Source organism: Elaeis guineensis, chromosome 2 (assembly GCF_000442705.2).
Source record: "Elaeis guineensis isolate ETL-2024a chromosome 2, EG11, whole genome shotgun sequence".
NCBI lineage: Eukaryota > Viridiplantae > Streptophyta > Magnoliopsida > Arecales > Arecaceae > Elaeis > Elaeis guineensis.
The window spans coordinates 84445405-84465374 of NC_025994.2; the positions used below are offsets into that span (position 1 = coordinate 84445405).

At 44.4% G+C, this 19970-nt stretch overlaps 1 protein-coding gene across 1 annotated transcript; it reads left to right on the top strand.

Moving 5' to 3' along the window:
- Positions 1 to 214: 214 nt before the first annotated feature.
- LOC105055756 (CBL-interacting protein kinase 7) lies at positions 215 to 2072 on the top strand. Its single transcript, XM_010937726.4, has one exon. The coding sequence runs from the start codon at positions 287 to 289 to the stop codon at positions 1655 to 1657; it is 1371 nt and encodes a 456-aa protein (XP_010936028.1). The 5' UTR covers positions 215 to 286; the 3' UTR covers positions 1658 to 2072.
- The last annotated feature ends 17898 nt before the right edge of the window (positions 2073 to 19970 follow it).

A 19970-nucleotide genomic window follows, 5' to 3' on the forward strand; every position in this document is an offset into this window, starting at 1 on the left:
ATCGTTCTTTTGCATAAAAAATTTATTATATGGTATATATAAATTGTAGGATATAATTTTTTTAGTTTCATGCCCTCCTTTCTTAACTTACTTCCCAAGGGAAATGAAAGACCAAACTTATTATACTTAATCAAATGCCACTTCTTCTCCATTTCTACTCCCTCAATAATAAATACCTTCTAAGTTCTAATATTATTTATATATCAACCAGGGCGGCCAAATAAACTAAACTAATACCCAGGTGGTAATAGCCAACCAAGTAGAAGAGCCCCATTCCCCTGCTTATATGCCCACCCCACCAAACCAAAAGAACCCAAAGAAACAGTTAAGAGGAAGGGAGAAAGAAGTAGAGACCACCCTTCTCATGGACCTTAGAAGAAGGTCCAAATCCGTACCTACGCCGCCGAAACGCCACCACAAGCCGGAGGTTCTTCTCGGCCGGTACGAGCTCGGCCGCCTCCTCGGCCGCGGTACCTTCGCCAAGGTGTACTACGCCCGCTCCCTCGCCGACGGCTCCGGCGTCGCCGTCAAGGTCCTCGACAAGCCCGAAATCATCGAGACCGGCATGGCCCCACGGGTCCTCCGCGAAGTCTCCGCCATGCGCCGCCTCTCTCATCCGAATATCCTCAAGCTCCACGAGGTCATGGCGACCAAGTCCAAGATATACCTGGTCATGGAGCACGCCGCCGGCGGCGACCTCCTCTCCCTCCTGGCCCGCCGGGGCCGCCTCGCCGAGCCCGTTGCCCGCCGCTACTTCCAGCAGCTCGTGGCCGCCCTGCGCTACTGCCACGCCCGCGGCATCGCCCACCGCGACGTCAAGCCGCAGAACCTCCTCCTCGACCGCCACGGCAACCTCAAGGTCTCCGACTTCGGCCTCTCCGCCCTCCCCGACCAGCTCGGAGACGACGGCCGCCTCCGCACCGCCTGCGGCACCCCGGCCTACACCGCGCCGGAGATCGTCCGGCGGAAGGGCTACGACGGCGCCAAGGCCGACGCGTGGTCGTGCGGCGTCATCCTCTTCGTGCTGCTCGCGGGGTCGCTGCCGTTCGACGACGCCAACATCGCGGTCATGTACAAAAAGATCCAGAAGCGGGAGTACGAGTTCCCGCCGTGGATCTCCGGGTCGGCACGGCGGCTGGTGGCGAGGCTGCTGGATCCGAACCCGGAGACGAGGATGACGATCGAGGCTCTGGCGGATCACCCTTGGTTCAAGAGATCGCTCAGTCTGGACTCCCAGCTGAGCCTGATGGACCTGCCACCCAGCGCTGGCGCCGGCGCCGCTACGGCCATGAACGCTTTCGACATAATATCGCTGTCGTCGGGACTGGATTTGTCGGGCTTGTTCGACGACGGGAAGAAGAGGGAGAAGCGGTTCACGTCGACGGCGTCGGTGGAGACGATCATGCGAAGGATCGAGGAGATTGGTGCAAAATTGGGGTACTTGGTGGAGAGGAGGAAGGGAGGGGCAGTGGGGTTGGGGAGGTGGGGGTCGGTGGTGTTGGTGGTGGAGGTGTCGGAAGTGGTGTCGCCGCTGCTTCTGGTGGAGGTGAGGGTGGACGACGGCAGCGCAGGTGACACAGAGGAATTTGGTTGGGGAGAATTGAAGGCAGAGCTTGGGGACATTGTTTTTGCTTGGCATAGTAAGGAGGATTCATGAGGGTAGAAGGGGACTCCAAATTGGCTGTAATATTAGTGTAGATATTGTGTTTGCTAGAATACAGAGGAAATGTTGGGTTTGATGCACTAGAATTTTCTTTCTTTGTTTTTCTTTTGTTTTTTTTTTTTTTTTTTGGTTTGTTTTGCTATTTGTGGTCATGGGATAGATGATGGATTGGGATTGAGCATTAGTTCCTTGCCAATTGGAGAGGTCTCAAAGTCAGCAATTAGGTATGGGAAAGAGAATACTGGTGGGGAAATGAGTCTCAAGTGTCAGAACAGTCCAAAGCTCCAGTGTATCTGTTGACATCCGCGCAGGCGTAGAAACTTATGCAAACGAAAACTGGATTTGTTTCATGCTGTTTCTTTGCAAAATAATAATAATAATAATCACTCCCCATGTTTATATGTAAAAAGGCTTGTGCTCCTCTTATTTTGTTTAAAACCAAGTATCTTTTTTTTTTTTCCCCTTCTTAGGATGAATTCGATAGCTCAATTTTTTTTTTTTTTTTCACTTTGGCAAGAAATAATAAAATAATAAATGTAATCCTTGATTATCTTATATAGTCATCTTCAGTGGCATGCTTGAAATTTTATCTGAATATAAATTTTAACTTAGAAAAGAAATTTTCCAGCCTTCTTGCCTCCCTTTCTTTCATCTCCCCTGATCTCTCCCTCTTTTTTCTTTTTCTGTCTCATCTTGGGTTCAAGTTAAGTTCTCAAGTTCGGACCAAGTAGGTGGTTTCAGGTTTGTTTAGATCCTAAGACAATCTATGGACGGATTTAGTCATATCATTCATCCTTCAATCCAATAAATCGATTCAACTGCTAAATTCTATAAATATCTTTGCCATAACGTGTGAAGGATGTTAGGAGAGAAAATGTTGGATAAACTTCTTTGGGTATTGAATCGAAATTCTTAATTTTTTAGACAAGCCGGAATTTTGAATTGTTGAAACGCAGTCTAGCCTCGTATGTACTGGCCTTCAATGGTGTCGTTCTGGGTTCGAACGCAAAAAATAGTTTTTTTTTTTTGTTCTAGAAAAGCCTGCGGAATTTTTAGATGAGTAAACCCAATGTCTAAATATGCTAGTCCGTACTCACCTCCATCACCGAGTGCAGCGCTATGTGTACCACCCTAATGAAGTCATTATTAAGTAGCATGTGTTGACTTCCATTGCCATGAGCTAAAATTTATGGTGGAATGAAAGAAAGCTGGCAGCCACTACAAATGGGACGGCGTTATAAATTTTAAGAATAGGAGTCTATTTTCCAGGGGAGCGCAATGTTTAGCAGTTTCATGATGCCACGCTACTTATTTAAATAAATCTCACCAGATTGAAATTTGCTTAATGGGACGAGGAAAATGTACAAACCTTTGGAGAAAATTTGTCTCTAGACTTCTTAAAATTAGAAAATTAGCTGGCCGGCACCTCCTCTTCACTTGAAACCAGAGAGGATTTAGATTATGACATTCCTCTCACCTCTTAACTATTAAAAAAAAATTAAAATATTAATTATTGGGACCGTAGATTCATGATTCGATACGTCGGACATTGTCTGTTTTAATTCATAAATTTTATAATTTAATTTTTTAAAAAATATTTTATATAAAAAATATAATTTTTTATATAAATTAATATTTTTTAATTTAAATAATATGGAACTAATAATATCTTCTCCTACATCATGATCTTTCGAAAATTTTATAATTATAAAAATAATTTTTTATTGACACATCGTTATTGTGATCAAAAATTTATATCTCAAGATATTATTCATTTTAATCTATAAATTTTATAATTTTATTTTAAAAAAAATATTTTATATAAAAAAATAATATACAAACTAAATTTTTTTTTAAGGTTAATGATATTTTCTTTTCTATATCAAGATGCAAGTCACCCTGTGGTCTCTCTTCTCACATTTTGGAAACAGTTTTCATTTGAACACCATTAATGCTCTTGACCACCAAATTGGTCTCGTTCATTTCCCAAAAGAAGAATCCATGGTCTCCAAGTCATGGGTTTGGAAACCATCTAACATCACCTCAGAGAAACGGAAACATGAGGTCACATCCCAACAAGATATGGGCCGTCACGTCTCCAAGGGCCGCACGGTGATATCACGCTCCATCATGTGAGCGGATAGCAACACAGCATATCCTTCGTCACGTGATCTACGCCCCACAAATCAAATACGCAATTGGGGGACAGCACTTCTTGTTCTTATTCGTAACTCGCAAGTAGAAGGGATGGAGGGACCTGGTGGATGAACACGACCGCAACTGATGTTGAAATATAGGAGGAGAGAAAGGGAGCTGCAATTAAAAGGAGTAAAATGATGCATATTCTCGGCGTTTAAATTTTGATAGATGGAGAGGGCTTAACCTCGTGAGAGGAGGACCAAGCAACATCTCCAAGTTTTAGTTATATGTTGGAATGGGTTTTTCTAAAAGTTTGCAATCCTTGGGGCATAAGGGTGAAGGTTATTCTTTGTCCAATGATTCTCTAGTATCAAGTTGAATGCTCAATTTGAGCGGGAGATGGCGGAACAAAAGAATAGGGATGCAAATGAGCCCAAGCGCTCATGACTTACTCGAGCTCATCTCAGATTCAAGTTCGACTCGAATCTATTAAGCTCGATTCGACTTCAACTATTAGCGCGCTTAAATAGTTTGAATAATTATTCGAATTAAGCTCCAATAACAAAATACTAAATTTAAAGACTCACAAATCTAATTAGTATATATATTTTTATAATATAATATTTTATTTATAATATAAATATTATTAATATAATATTTTAAAATATAATATTTTATTTTATTTTATTTATAATTTTTAATTATATTTAAGATTCGAATTCGAACTCGAGTATGATTTAATTGATATTCAAATCGAATCGATCTCAAATATTATTTTGTATGATCAAATCAGATATGAATTTAGATATTAAAATTTAATTAATTTTTAATTAAATTTTAAATTCAAATATTTTGCATCTAGTTGAGTTTTAGCCTCTATCTGTTCAACACGATTTGACTTGGTTGCAGTCTTGCATGAGAAACATGCAAAGTTATCATACAAGCTTAGGTTCCTCAATATTTCATGTTCAACAACAACTGATAAATAGACAGGCTATTATTTTCCCAACGCCGTACATCTTGACGGGCAAATCTGTTTTGAAGTTTACTTCCTACCTGACATCTTGTCCTAGGATCCCCTGACGGCATATCACTCAAGAGCGGACTTTTTTGATACGAGGGGAGAGGTGCTGGTGCGGCCCGTTGTGCCGTGGATATTTGAGTGCTTTATTTAATTAATTTTAAAAAAATTATTTATAAAAATAATTTAATTTTTAATTTATTTATTAAAATAATATAAATAGTATAAAACATCATTTAAAATAATATTTTATGATGACCACGTCATCACTCTATTCTATCCACTTTCTACGTGGACGGAAAAAAAATAAAAATAAAATAAAATAAAATCATCAAATCAAATGGCGATCTTAAAACACCGGCGATATTAATTTTTTTCAAAAAAAATAAAAAAAATAAAAATTATAATTTTAAATTTTAAAAAAAATAAAAATTATAATTTTGATTATAATAAAAATTATCATTTCAAGTTAGTATCTCCATTTCAAATTATCTTTTTAAAAAATATTTAAAAAAAATTGATATAAAAAAATAAAAAATATCATAAAAAAATTAAAAAAATAAAAATTATAATTTTAAATTTTAAGAAAATAAAAATTTTAATTTTAATTCAAATAAAAATCATCATTTCAAATTACAATCCCCTTTTCAAATTAATTTTTTCAAAAAAATATCATAAATAAAGAAAAATGAGAAAAAAATAAAAATTATAATTTTAAATTTTAAAAAGTAAAAAATTTAATTTTAATTCAAATAAAAATTATCATATCAAATTATTTTCTAAATTTAAAATTAATTTTTTAAAAAAAATATCTCAAAAAAATCTTAAAAATTAAAAAAATAAAAAGTGCCATAAAAAAGGAAAAACTAAAAAAATGAAAAAAAATAAAAATTATAATTTTAAATTTAAAAGAAATAAAATTTTAAATTTTAATTAAAATAAAAAACATCTTTTCAAATTACTTTCTCCATTTCAAATTAACTAATTTTTTTAAAAAATATCTTAAAAAAATATATATCTTAAAAAATTAAAAAATAATAAATACCATAAAAATAAAAAATAAATAAAAATTATAATTTTAAATTTTTTTAAAAAAAATAAAATTTTAAATTTTAATTCAAATAAATAGCATTTCAAATTACTTTCTCCATTTCAAATTAATTTTTTTAAAAAATATTCTAAACAAAGAAAAAAACTACCTAAAAAAATACCATAAAAACAGAAAAAATTAAAAAAAATGAGAAAAAATTAAAATTAAAATTTTAAATTATAAAAAAAATTAAAATTTTAATATGAATTCAAAAAAATAAAAAAATAAAAAATACCATAAAAAAAGAGAAAAAATATGAAAAAAAGGGAAAAAAATAAAAATTATAAATTAAAATTTTAAAAAAGATAAAAATTTTAACTTTAATTCAAATAAAAAATATCATTTCAAATTACTATCCCCATTTTTAATTAATTTTTTTAAAAAATATCTAAAAAAAGAAAAAAAAATTATTGTAAAAAAAATAAAAAAGCATCATAAAAAAGAAAAAAGGGAAAAGAATTGAATTGAAAAAATAAAAATTATAATTCTAAATTTTAAGAAAATAAAAATTTTAATTTTAATTCAAATAAAAATCATCATTTTAAATTACAATCTCCTTTTAAAATTAATTTTGTTAAAAAAATATCCTAAAAAAATACCTTAAAAAATTAAAAAATAAAAAAATAAAATAAAAAAATGAGAAAAAATGAGAAAAAATATAAAAATTTTAATTTCAATTTTTTTAAAAAAATAATTTTAATTCAAATAAAATTCATCATTTCAAATTATAATCTCCTTTTAAAATTAATATTTTTAAAAAAATATCCCAAAAAAATATATCTTAAAAAATTTAAAAAATAAAAAATACCATAAAAAGAAAAAAAAATAAAAAAATGAGAAAAAATAAAAAATTATAACTTTAAACTTAAAATTATATCAGAACTTTACCGTCCTATACCGACCCATACCACACCGTACGTAGCTGTTTGTGCCCGTACTAGATCGAGATGCACCAATGCGGTCCGATTCATCTCATATATTGAAAAATCAATTCGAACTTTGATGGTTCCCCACCGACTTGTCTGATTTAGCTTATTTTTAGATATTTTAATAAATATAATTAAATTATTTGATATATTATTATTATTTATATTATAATTTTTATAGCCCTTTTAGCATAACTTTTTCTCTCCTAATGTTCTGAGACACATTAGAGTATGTATATCTATATCCACAAAGAATAATATCCGATCATTTAAAATTAAATAATATAAAATAAAATTAATAATTAATAATATTAAATAGAATAAAAATATCAAGTGTATAAAAAATAGTACAATAAAAGTTTTAAAAATACTAAATACAAATCTAAAAAAGACTAAATCCCACAAGGACGTCGTGGTGCCCGTGGTCGCTTGGACCTTCTCAGAAAGGTCCTCTCAACAGCTGCTCCTGCTCCTACTGTGATGGCTCCTCCCCTATATCAGTGGAGATCTACTGGTCATGCTGCTCAGGAATAACTGATGCTGTCGGATCATCTACGGACTGAGCAACCCCCTCAACCCTCTCATCTGGATATATGGATGGGCCTGAAAAGAAAGTGTCATACTCATGTGGCCAATTGATATCCGGTGATGTCATCTGCGGAATGTAGGAAGAAGAATGCACTGCCATTTGTGGATCAAAAGCCGGTAGCATCTATACAGCATCTAGTGATGACATCTGCAGAATATGCAGTGATGGCATATGTGGAACATATGGTGACGGCGTATATCTCATATCTGGTGCATCGGCTACTCCATACCAAGGTGTACAGCTATATGAGTCAACACCAATCACCACCAATGTTTCGAAATTTTTTTTCTCTATCTCACGCAGTATTCGAATCTGTTCATCCTCATCAGTCGTAGACAAAGCACGACGAGCGTCTAACACAAGACCCGACATAGAATCAGTCTACATAATAAAAATAAAACAGTCAATATACTATAAAATATAAAATAAAAATATAACACAAACAATATAAACTAATTTTCGTAGTCTTACCAAAAGATGCACAGCAAAACTCTCGTCCTCGTATCCGAGAACTGCATACCGAGGCTGTCCAATGACTCGCACTATAATATTAAAAAATCAAACCATGTAGTCCTCGGTATATGAACGGCCTCTCAAAATGGGATCACCATGAATAATGGGATCTCGATGTGCATCTTAAATATCGATGTACTCTGTATGTCTGATGCGTCAGTCAATACGAGCTCTTCCTTATCGATCAACACGATGAAGTCCCTGACTGGTATCAAATTGCTCTGGGATGCCCTGAATCTGATCAAACTGCCGCAAGACACGATCGAAAAGATGTCACTCTACCACATCAAAATAAATAAGTGGCACCCTAGTAATCTATATGTCATATCCAACTATACACATCTGCGGCAATATAGTCAATATCTCATCTGTATACGGCTCCCACAAAAACTGATAGAGTTAAAATAAAAAAAATTAGTAAGCTAAAATTTTAATAGATTATGAATACTATAAAATGATATTTATAAAAAAATTAAATTTATCCATCTATATGTATCAACTAATATATCCAACTGATACCTATAAATCCGTGCCACTCTCGTCGATACGTAATGAACGTTGAATGCAACGTTCCATCTGTTTCACAATCTACTCATGTTAAATAATTTTTATCAAATTTAAAATAGTAAGTTTCAAGTAAAAAAAATAATATTTTTATATCTATATCCCAATGGTCCGTCTAATCTAAATGAAACATCAAGATCATACTGCTCTGATGGCATCTCGAGCAATTATTGTCGTAATGGACTGATAGTCGGCATACGCTCCCATATCCAAATCTGTAAATTTTAAAAAAAATCATACATGATATACCCAATGTGAACTATAATTGAATATTAAAAATAAAAATTTTTAATTCATATATCTGTAATAATACAAGATAACCTCCAATCTCACTCTGATCAACATAAGAATCCCGACACATAGCTCTGTACAGGCAAGCTAGTACTGCACTACCCCAACTGAGTCTACGAGCGAAGTCTAAATCCTCTAATAATGAAAAAAATATCAACTTCATCTTATTCGATGAAGTATCGGGTAACAGAACATCACCTAACAACCGCAGCACCTAACCCCTAACATATTGCTGCACCATCTCTTCTGGTGCATCATCCTCAATATGAAAATATCGATAAAGATCATCCAAACACTCAATCCTGAGTCGTGAATGATCAAAAAATTGGACGTCGGACTCAAACCCTAGCAATCGCAAGCACAAAGCCTGCCACTCTGGAATGGTAAGCATGGGATCAACTCCGGTAATTGGATCGCTATCAACTGGTAGTCCAGTAAGGATGCTGACATCCTGTAAAGTGATGGTCGCCTCACCAAATGGAAGATGAAATGTGTGTGTCTCTGGACACCATCTCTCAAGCAAAGTAGTAATAAGACCAACGTCCATCTGTATACGACCAATCTGATATACTCTATAGAATCCAAGATATCGTAAATAATCCAACACTCTATGTGGGATATCTTCTGTCATCCAGAAGTCAGCATCGGATCATCGTAGATGAAGGTGTCTGGGCTCCTGCAATAAGATATAATAATTAGATAATGTATATGATTTTTCAAAAAAAAAGTTAAATAGTAAGAGCATGATTGAAATGCTTACGCCACCATCTAAAATAGTCTGTGATCGATGGTGCTCCTACAATGTAAGAATACTGCTGTCTTAAGAATCGGGATGCTGCAGATCGTAAGCCATAATACGCTAGTGAATCTAAAATAATGATATTATCACAAGTGTATTAAAAAATAAAAAATATGATAGTCATTTATTTTATGAGAAATATATTTTAAACATAATATTATCACATAATACAACTTAAACACACAATTCAGTTCATCTCTGGATATTAAACACATATATTCAAATACAATCTCACAAAAATACATAAAACAATGACGAAAATCTATCTTTAGAGCCTTTAATTTCTTTCACTGCTTGAAGTTGAAGTGTGTTGAAGTATCCTAGGACAACGGCGGTGATCATGATCCTGTTCCTTACAAATATCACAGTGGTTCTTACTTCTTATTTGCCTATCATCCATCTCATTTCGTAGTCTTGTTAACTTTGGTCTACCTTTCTGCTTGGATCTCAAACGATGATGATCAGAAATACATTTGAACATACGTGTATGCATCCAATAATCTTCATGTGGTAATGGATTAAAGTCAGCACTCCAAGCATTCATATATGCTGTAATTGTATATGCATCATCCACAAAACTACTAAAATATACAGTAATTTTTTGATACACAGCTAAAACGTGTAAACATGAATATTTATACATGCTCCACTTTTCATAAGAATATTTTTTTCAGCTAAAGTAATAGTATGAAAATTTTCTCCACCTTGTAACCCTATGCTTGCTCTCCTCGTAAGCACTTCATATATGCCTCTTTGAAGATTGAATGCTGTTACTCAGTGCTGGTTAGCTTTAACTTGATCTTCGACAATCTTAATTGCAACATGAGGAGTAAAAAGATTATTTGAATTCTCCTCTACATATCTCAAGGCTTGGGCATACCTCGTATTGAAGTATTTCACAAAACGATAAAATGTCATTTGAACACAAGCTATAATTGGCACATTTCTAGCTCCTCGTAAAACACTATTAAAAACCTCCGACAAATTTATAGTTAAGACACCATAGCGCAGGCCATCATCATATGCCAACATCCACTTCTCCTTTTCTATCTCAGACAACCAGCTCCAAGCCTCTTCATTCACTGTTCTGATCCTATCCATGATAAAGTTGAACTTGCGAACTTGATGACTGCTTCCTGCTTGCCATACTGCTCTTTTCAGCTGTATATTTTTAAAATGAGTGTTGAAATTACTGCAGATATATCTTAAGCAGTATCGGTGATAGGCACGTAGTGGACTCTATCCAATAAACTCATCTGCAATGGTATTTAATATACCTGGATACCTGTCAGAAATTAAGCATATTTCATTTCTATGACGATATGTGTTCTGAGCTGGAAAAGAAACCAACTCCAACTTGCAGTCGTCTCCTCATCCACAATTGCATATGCTAATGAAAATATTCCATTCTCTGCATCAATTTCTGTTGCAATTAACATTTTACCTTTAAACTTTTCATACAAGTACGTGCCATCAATACTGATTACAGGATGACAGTGCATAAAATCCTGGATGGATGGTTTGAAAGTTCAGAAAATATAATTTAAAACTCGGACATTAGAATTCACAGTTTGAAAAAATTTTCATGAAATAATTGTACCGAAATTTGCATGTTGAAGTGCAGCTATATAATAGAGTAATTTAGCATAAGACGGCTCCTGTTGGGTATAAAATACCCACAGCCGGAACCCACGGCGGAACCGCCATCAGCAAGTGCAGCTCCGCCCGGACTCCTACGAGAGCCGGGCTCCACCGCCATCAGCAGGTGCAGCTCCGCCCGGACTCCTACGGGAGCCGGGCTCCACCGCCAACATCAAAACAGCTCCGCCCGGACTCCTACGGGAGCCGGGCTCCGCTCTCAATATCAATCGCTGGTAAGCTCAATCCGGACTCCTATCAGAGCCGGACTTCACCCTTGACTTTGTTTGCAGCGCAGCTCCGCCCGGACTCCTACGGGAGCTGGGCTCCACCGACGACATCAAAGCAGCTCCGCCCGGATTCCTACGGGAGCCGGGCTCTACCGACGACATCAAAGCAGCTCCGCCCGGACTCCTACGGGAGCCGGGCTCCACCGACGACATCAGCACAGCTCCGCCCGGACTCCTACGAGAGCCGGGCTCCACCACCATCAGCAAGTGCAGCTCCGCCCGGACTCCTACGGGAGCCGGGCTCCACCGCCATCAGCAAGCGCTGCTCCGCCCGGACTCCTACGGGAGCCGGGCTCCGCCGCCAACATCAAAACAGCTCCGCCCGGACTCCTACGGGAGCCGGGCTCCGCTCTCAATATCAATCGCTGGTAAGCTCAATCCGGACTCCTATCAGAGCCGGACTTCACCCTTGACTTTGTTTGCAGCGCAGCTCCGCCCGGACTCCTATGGGAGCCGGGCTCTGCCGCCATCATCACAGCTCCGCCCGGACTCCTACGGGAGCCGGACTCCGCCGCCGATATCAGAACAGCTCCGCCCGGACTCCTACGGGAGCCGGGCTCCGCTCACGACGGCTCCGACCATTGTCGAGCTTCAATCGACAGATCCACGCCCCCTGACAGGCCCTCAAAACGGCCGCGACCCTGCTCCACCTCCTGTGGCGGACTCCACGCAGTATCATCATTCCCTGACAAGCCGCAGCAGCCATAGCCGCCCTGCTCCACTTCCTGTGGCGGACTCCGCACAGCTCCATTATCCCCCTGGCAGGCCACAGTAACGGCCACGAACCTGCTCCACCTCCTGCGACGGATACCATGCGATTCTCCTAACGACGGACGCTGCTCCACCCCTCATAACGGATTTCACGTGGCAAGTCGAGGTGATACCCACGTGTCTGCTCCATTATCTTTCGCAATCAATTCCCCTGACCATGGGCGGCCCACTACCAGGCAGTTACACACGTCGCCATCAGTCCGTTGCCTCCCCGCCTATAAAAAGGGGGACTCAGATACGTTATTTTTTAAGCCTTTTGCCTTATCTCATAACTCTGCTAAATTCTCTGTTCGAGCACTCCATTCTTGTTGAGGCAGAGAACTGACTTGAGTGTCGGAGGGTCTTGCCGGAGCAACCCCACCTCCGGTTTAGACTTCCCTTGCAGGTCCCGGTGGCGACCGCGGCTTCCTCAACTCCAGCTTCTCCGGCGAAGGCGGATTTTTGCACCAACAGGATTGGCGCTAGAGGAAGGGGCGTGTCTTCGCAGCACCCTTGTTCTTGAAGGAGCGCTCAACGGAGCCACCTCCGGCCATCTCTCCGTCATCTACTCCTAATCCTCCCCCGCGAGATCGACACCCGATGCCTCCACGTAGGGCGTCCACCCGGCGGTCCACGGCCTCCGCGGCCAGATCTCAGGCTCCGGCCTCCCCTCCCGTTTCTCAGCCAGCTCCTCCTCCCCCTCCGGCGACGGCGGTCGGCGCGGAGCAGTTTGACTTGCTGGCGCAGCATGTCAAGGGCCTCGTCGAGGCCGTACAGGCGATGCAGCAGCAGCCGCCGCAGGCGTCAGCGCATCCGGAAGGGGCATCTCCGGAATGCCAGAACCCGGCGGTGGGGCGGGCCACCTGGGCTAGCCGCCCCGTCCTCCCCGAGAAGGCGAATCCAAGGGTGGAGAGCCCTCAGTCGGACCACGACTCCACCCCTGGGAGATCCCTGCCTCCGTTCTGCCAAAGGACCCTCGAGACTCGAAGTCGAGAGGATTTCCTGGACCGGAGGCTCCAGGAGATGAACCGGCGGATCGAAGAACTCCACCATGCGCCTCCCGCTTACGGTGAGGATATCTGCACTGACCCTCCCTTCTCCCAAATGATTATGCAGGAACCGATCCCGCCGAATTTCAAGCTCCCCCAGTTTGAAAGCTACGACGGGACGTCGGACCCGGTGGACCACCTGGAGGCCTTCCGAACGATGATGTTGCTTCATGGTGCCCCCGACGCCATCTTGTGCCGGGCTTTCCCGTCTACTTTGAAGGGAGCAGCAAGAAACTGGTACTCGGCACTGAAGCCGGGTACCATCTTCTCCTTCGACCAAATGAGCCACCAATTCGTGGCCCATTTTGTCAGCAGCCGACGTCCCCGGAAAGGTTCGGAGTCCCTCATCAACATCAAGCAGAGGGAAGGGGAGTCCATACGGGCCTACATCAACCGCTTCAACATCGCGGCGTTGGAGGTCCGGAACTTGGACCAGTCGGTTGCCATGGCCGCCCTGAAAGGTGGCCTTCAGAAGAATGATCTCTTGTACTCCCTGGAGAAGAAGTACCCCAGGGATTTTGCTGATCTGCTGGCTCGGGCTGAAGGATACGCCCGAGCGGAAGAGGCCTTCAAAATGAAGGATGAAGAGACTGCGAGGGAGCGCCAGGCGGGAGATTCTGGCAAATCCGCAGTTGAGAAGAGGCCAAGGGAAGCCCGACCTCGCTCCCGATCCCCTCCTGGGCACAAGCGCGCCCATACTCCACCCCGGGCACGCAGGCAGAGAAGTCCGGACAACAGGTTTCGGTGGGGTTCCCCGCCGGGGAAGTTCCGCAGCTACGCCCCCCTCAACGCCTCGAAGGCCCAGGTACTGATGGAGGTCAGGGAGCTGATCCCTAGGCCGGAGAGGATGCGCACGCACCCCGGGAAGTGCAACCCCAACAAGTTCTGCCTCTACCACCGCGACCACGGCCACGACACCGAAGAGTGCATCCAACTCCAGGACGAGATCGAGGAGGTCATCCGACGAGGTCGGCTCGACAGATTCATCCGCCGCAGGCTGAGGGTAGAGGAGACCGGCCAAGAGCCCTCCCACCGCCCGAACCACAGAAGAGGGAGGAGCAGCCCGGGGACCGGCCTCCTATTGGGACCATCGACTCCATCGCCGGAGGGCCTCAAGGAGGAGCGGGAGAACTGTAAATGTATTGCTTACTGTTTCGTTTTGAATCTACTTTTCTTTTTAGCTAACACACTCCTCCTGCTTAACGCGGAAGTACTATGACTGGATATGACCTCTCCAAAAAATAACGGCCATGTCAGGAACAGGAGGAGAACCTCGTCCTGACATGAGCAAAGTCAAAGGCCCGATTCTTTTAGACCGGATGGGGGGAGAGGCCTTACAACGCCCTAATGTGCCCCCACAGCCCTGTTAGGGACAGGAGGAAAACTTCGCCCTAACTTGAGCAAAGTCAAAGGCCCGGTTCTTTTAGACCGGATGGGGGGAGAGGCCTTACAACGCCCTAATGTGCCCCCACAGCCCTGTTAGGGACAGGAGGAAAACCTCGCCCTAACTTGAGCAAAGTCGAAGGCTCGATTCTTTTAGACCGGATGGGGGGAGAGGCCTTGCAACGCCCTAATGTGCCCCAATAGCCATGTCAGGAACAGGAGGAGAACCTCGTCCTGACATGAGCAAAGTTGAAGGCCCGGTTCTTTTAGACCGGAGGGGGGAGAGGCCTTACAGCGCCCTAACGCGCCCCCACAAGCTAGGCTGATAACGAGAACCTCGCGACCGACTCAAGCAAAATGGAAGACCCGGACTCCTACGGGAGCCGGGTTTCGCCGCAAAGGTAAGCTTCACCCGGACTCCTACGGGAGCCGGGTTCCGCCGCCAAGGTAAAGCTTCACCCGGACTCCTACGGGAGCCGGGTTCCGCCGTCGGGTAAAGCTTCACCCGGACTCCTATGGGAGCCGGGTTCCGCCGCAAGGTAAAGCTTCACCCGGACTCCTACGGGAGCCGGGTTCCGCCGCAAGGTAAAGCTTCACCCAGACTCCTACGGGAGCCGGGTTCCGCCGCCAAGGTAAAGCTTCACCCGGACTCCTACGGGAGCCGGGTTCCGCCGCCGGGTAAAGCTTCACCCGGACTCCTATGGGAGCCGGGTTCCGCCGCAAGGTAAAGCTTCACCCGGACTCCTACGGGAGCCAGGTTCCGCCGCAAGGTAAAGCTTCACCCGGACTCCTACGGGAGCCGGGTTCCGCCGTCAGGTAAAGCATCACCCGGACTCCTACGGGAGCCGGGTTCCGCCGCCAGGTAAAGCTTCACCCGGACTCCTACGGGAGCCGGGTTCCGCCGCCAAGGTAAACTTCACCCGGACTCCTACGGGAGCCGGGTCCCGCCCCCAAGAAAGACTTCGCCCGGGCTCCTAAGAAAGCCGGGCCCCATCCGCCACTTCGCCAGCAAGGGTTAAAAATGGTGGCGAGGCTCGGCCACATGACGAGATCGGATGGAAGGGAAGAGCCCTTTCCCACGACGACCTCTAAGCCAAACAGGCCAAACAACGAGAAAGGGTCAACGAACAACAATATTAGTGCTACACGCGGACAAGGTAACACAAAATGCCTTTTTCTCATTTCCGATATATGTACTACAGGGCCAGGACGGCCAAAAAAAGAGGGACAAAATGACAAGAAAAGAAAAGGGGGGCAGCTACAAAAAGGGGGTGACTACAAAAGAACTCTAAGGAGGTCCTGCTCCCTCTAGCATAGGGTGATCACCTCCATCCCCCGACCAGGACTGCCTCAGGGTCTCCACCATTTCCTCTAGTTCTTCCTTCTTTTGCAGCATATCCTGGAGCGCCTGACGAAGTCGCCGGCTCTCAGCCTCCGCTTCCCGATGCCACTTCCGCAAAACTTCGGACTCCGCCTCTGCGTCCGCGACGGCCTTCCGCTCAAGTCCCAGTTGGATTTTTACTTGTTGAAGCTCAGCTGTCTTCTCCCCAAGGGAGACAGAAATCCCTTCGACAGAGCCTCTCAGGGCTTGGAGCTCTTCGTTATCTTGGGCGTTAGCAAGCTGCGCCCTAGTAACCAACTGCCTCTGGAGACGGACTACCTCGTCCGCCGCTCGACGGAATCTCCCCTTGTGCTCCTCTACCTGTCGGCGCCAGCTGGCCTGCTGCACATCGTGGCTCATCTCGGCATCTTGAAGCTGCTTCTGGAGGTCAGAAACTTTTTGCGACCATATCTGCTCATCCCGCGCTGTGAGCCGGGGTGAGTTCCCTTCCAGCTGGCCGATCCTCCTCTTGGCAGCCGACAGCTCCACTTTAAGGGCGCTGATCCTGGCCTCTTGAGCCCAAGTTCGGTCGCTGGCGCTCTTCGTGCATTCTTCGAGCTCCTTCGCAAAGTTCGCCTTCCTCCGGCTGTAGTCCATGATTGCCTTCACTTGGAGACTCCTGAAGTGGGCGGCCTCAGCGGCGGCCTCGGAATAGCATTTTTTCGCCTGGCAGAGCTCGCCCTCCGACTTTTTCAACTTCCTCGTCAGGTGGAGGACCTCCTTTTTTAGCCGTTGGATAGTTGACTTCAGCGGGACCCCCAGGGGCAAGGGAAGTGCTTCGGCAGGACGCTGCCAGCGGAAGATGCAAACGTCAGAGACCAACTCTTTACAAGAAGAAAGGCAGTAAAGAAGAAGCAGGGGGGAGGACGAGTTTAAATAGACCCTGGGATCCGGCGCCATAATGATCTCGAATCCCCCCAGGCCAGTCCGCATCCGACACGTGTCCCACTCCCCATGGCAGACGGCTGAAGGCGGCTGGCGGTTGGCAGGGCCATAATTGCGCCGTACCTAGGCCAGCGTACCTGTGGGGTCTTCGAAACGTCCCCTCGTACCGCCCCAATTCGAAAAGACTCCGGCACGCGCTCATTTAATGCCAAAATATCTGGGAGCGACAGGGCGCGGGATTCGAAGGGACGGTTCCGGCTGTACTTCTGTGTACTTCCTTCGTTTGAAATTCAAAACTCGGATGTAGGGGGACTGGTGTTGGGTATAAAATACCCACAGCCGGAACCCACGGCGGAACCGCCATCAGCAAGTGCAGCTCTGCCCGGACTCCTACGGGAGCCGGGCTCCACCGCCATCAGCAGGTGCAGCTCCGCCCGGACTCCTACGGGAGCCGGGCTCCACCGCCATCAGCAGGTGCAGCTCCGCCCGGACTCCTACGGGAGCCGGGCTCCACCGCCATCAGCAGGTGCAGCTCCGCCCGGACTCCTACGGGAGCCGGGCTCCACCGCCATCAGCAAGCGCTGCTCCGCCCGGACTCCTACGGGAGCCGGGCTCCACTCTCAATATCAATCGCTGGTAAACTCAATCCGGACTCCTATCAGAGCCGGACTTCACCCTTGACTTTGTTTGCAGTGCAGCTCCGCCCGGACTCCTACGGGAGCTGGGCTCCACCGACGACATCAAAGCAGCTCCGCCCGGATTTCTACGGGAGCCGGGCTCTACCGACGACATCAAAGCAGCTCCGCCCGGACTCCTACGGGAGCCGGGCTCCACCGACGACATCAAAGCAGCTCCGCCCGGACTCCTACGGGAGCCGGGCTCCACCGACGACATCAGCACAGCTCCGCCCGGACTCCTACGGGAGCCGGGCTCCACCGCCATCAGCAAGTGCTGCTCCGCCCGGACTCCTACGGGAGCCGGGCTCCGCCGCCAACATCAAAACAGCTCCGCCCGGACTCCTACGGGAGCCAGGCTCCGCTCTCAATATCAATCGCTGGTAAGCTCAATTCGGACTCCTATCAGAGCCGGACTTCACCCTTGACTTTGTTTGCAGCGCAGCTCCGCCCGGACTCCTATGGGAGCCGGGCTCTGCCGCCATCATCACAGCTCCGCCCGGACTCCTACGGGAGCCGGACTCCGCCGCCGACATCAGAACAGCTCCGCCCGGACTCCTACGGGAGCCGGGCTCCGCTCACGACGGCTCCGACCATTGCCGAGCTTCAATCGACAGATCCACGCCCCCTGACAGGCCCTCAAAACGGCCGCGACCCTGCTCCACCTCCTGTGGCAGACTCCACGCAGTATCATCATTCCCTGACAAGCCGCAGCAGCCATAGCCGCCCTGCTCCACTTCCTGTGGCGGACTCCGCACAGCTCCATTATCCCCCTGGCAGGCCACAGTAACGGCCACGAACCTGCTCCACCTCCTGCGACGGATACCATGCGATTCTCCTGACGACGGACGCTGCTCCACCCCTCATAATGGATTCCACGTGGCAAGTCGAGGTGATACCCACGTGTCTGCTCCATTATCTTTCGCAATCAATTCCCCTGACCATGGGCGGCCCACTACCAGGCAGTTACACACGTCGCCATCAGTCCGTTGCCTCCCCCGCCTATAAAAAGGGGGACTCAGATACGTTATTTTTTAAGCCTTTTGCCTTATCTCATAACTCTGCTAAATTCTCTGTTCGAGCACTCCATTCTTGTTGAGGCAGAGAACTGACTTGAGCGTCGGAGGGTCTTGCCGGAGCAACCCCACCTCCGGTTTAGACTTCCCTTGCAGGTCCCGGTGGCGACCGCGGCTTCCTCAACTCCAGCTTCTCCAGCGCAGGCGGATTTTTGCACCAACAGCTCCCATTCTCCATAAATATCAACCAATACCTTTTGCTTTCCACACCATACTTTCCTGTATGACACTGTATATTGAAACTGATCATTAACGGTTGCCACAATAGCTTCAACTTTAACACCGAGATTTTTCTCAACAATATGTCGGACTAGCGTGCCAATCATCCTTCCACTGACATGTTTGTGGTTTCGATTCAACCTCGTAAACAAACAAGTGTGAGGACCCTCATATTTTGTGATTTGAAAATATCCATATTTTTTCAACAATACAGCACAAAGCCTCCATTTATAATTTTGAACATTATCTGATGATGCGCATCGTACGGACCATAATTTCGAATGCGACTGAACTATATTGTATGTCCGATGCTTCATAATGTGATAAATATCAACAGCTCTCCTTACATAATCTTTACTCTCAAACATTAGACCTTTAGAAAATTCAGTCATCGAAGAGTCCCAAAACTGATAGTCAAAGTTCAATCTTCGACCAGCACTAACACAACCACCATCATCTAAATTTATATCGTTAAAAAATTATGAGGGTTCGTGCAAACGAGGTTGAGATTCTTCCACATTAATATTAGGCTGAACATCTTCATCATCATTCTTATTTTCACCATCATCATCATTACTGCTATTGTCCTCATCCATCCAATAGTCTTCATCTCCGCTTTCATCTGACTCAGTCTAGATTATCGAAATTTATTCTACCGACTATCCAGTCATCATTCCCTATATGAGTGTCGTCTCCCGTACTTACCACTATTTCTAGCAAAGAAGAAGTCACCATAGCAGAAGACATAAGAGAAGTCGCCATAGAACTTTGAATAATTGGACAACTAGGGCCGACAGCAGTAGAATGTTGTTCTACAAATATGGCCTCAACACTATCGGTTTGTACCATAGGAGTTACGAAAGGTGAGGAAGGCCCAACAATATTATCCACTTGAGTTAAAAGCAGACTATAGTATCTAAAGCTCGGTACATCTTTCTTTTCAATATATAATTCTAAAAATCGACATTCTGAATATTTCAAAGGAAATATCAGCATTTCTTTGATATCTTTATCGTCATCAATTGAAACT

Excerpts from the sequence above, each read along its gene's own strand:
- LOC105055756 (XM_010937726.4), top strand. The coding sequence starts at position 287 with ATGCCCACCCCACCAAACCAAAAGAACCCAAAGAAACAGTTAAGAGGA.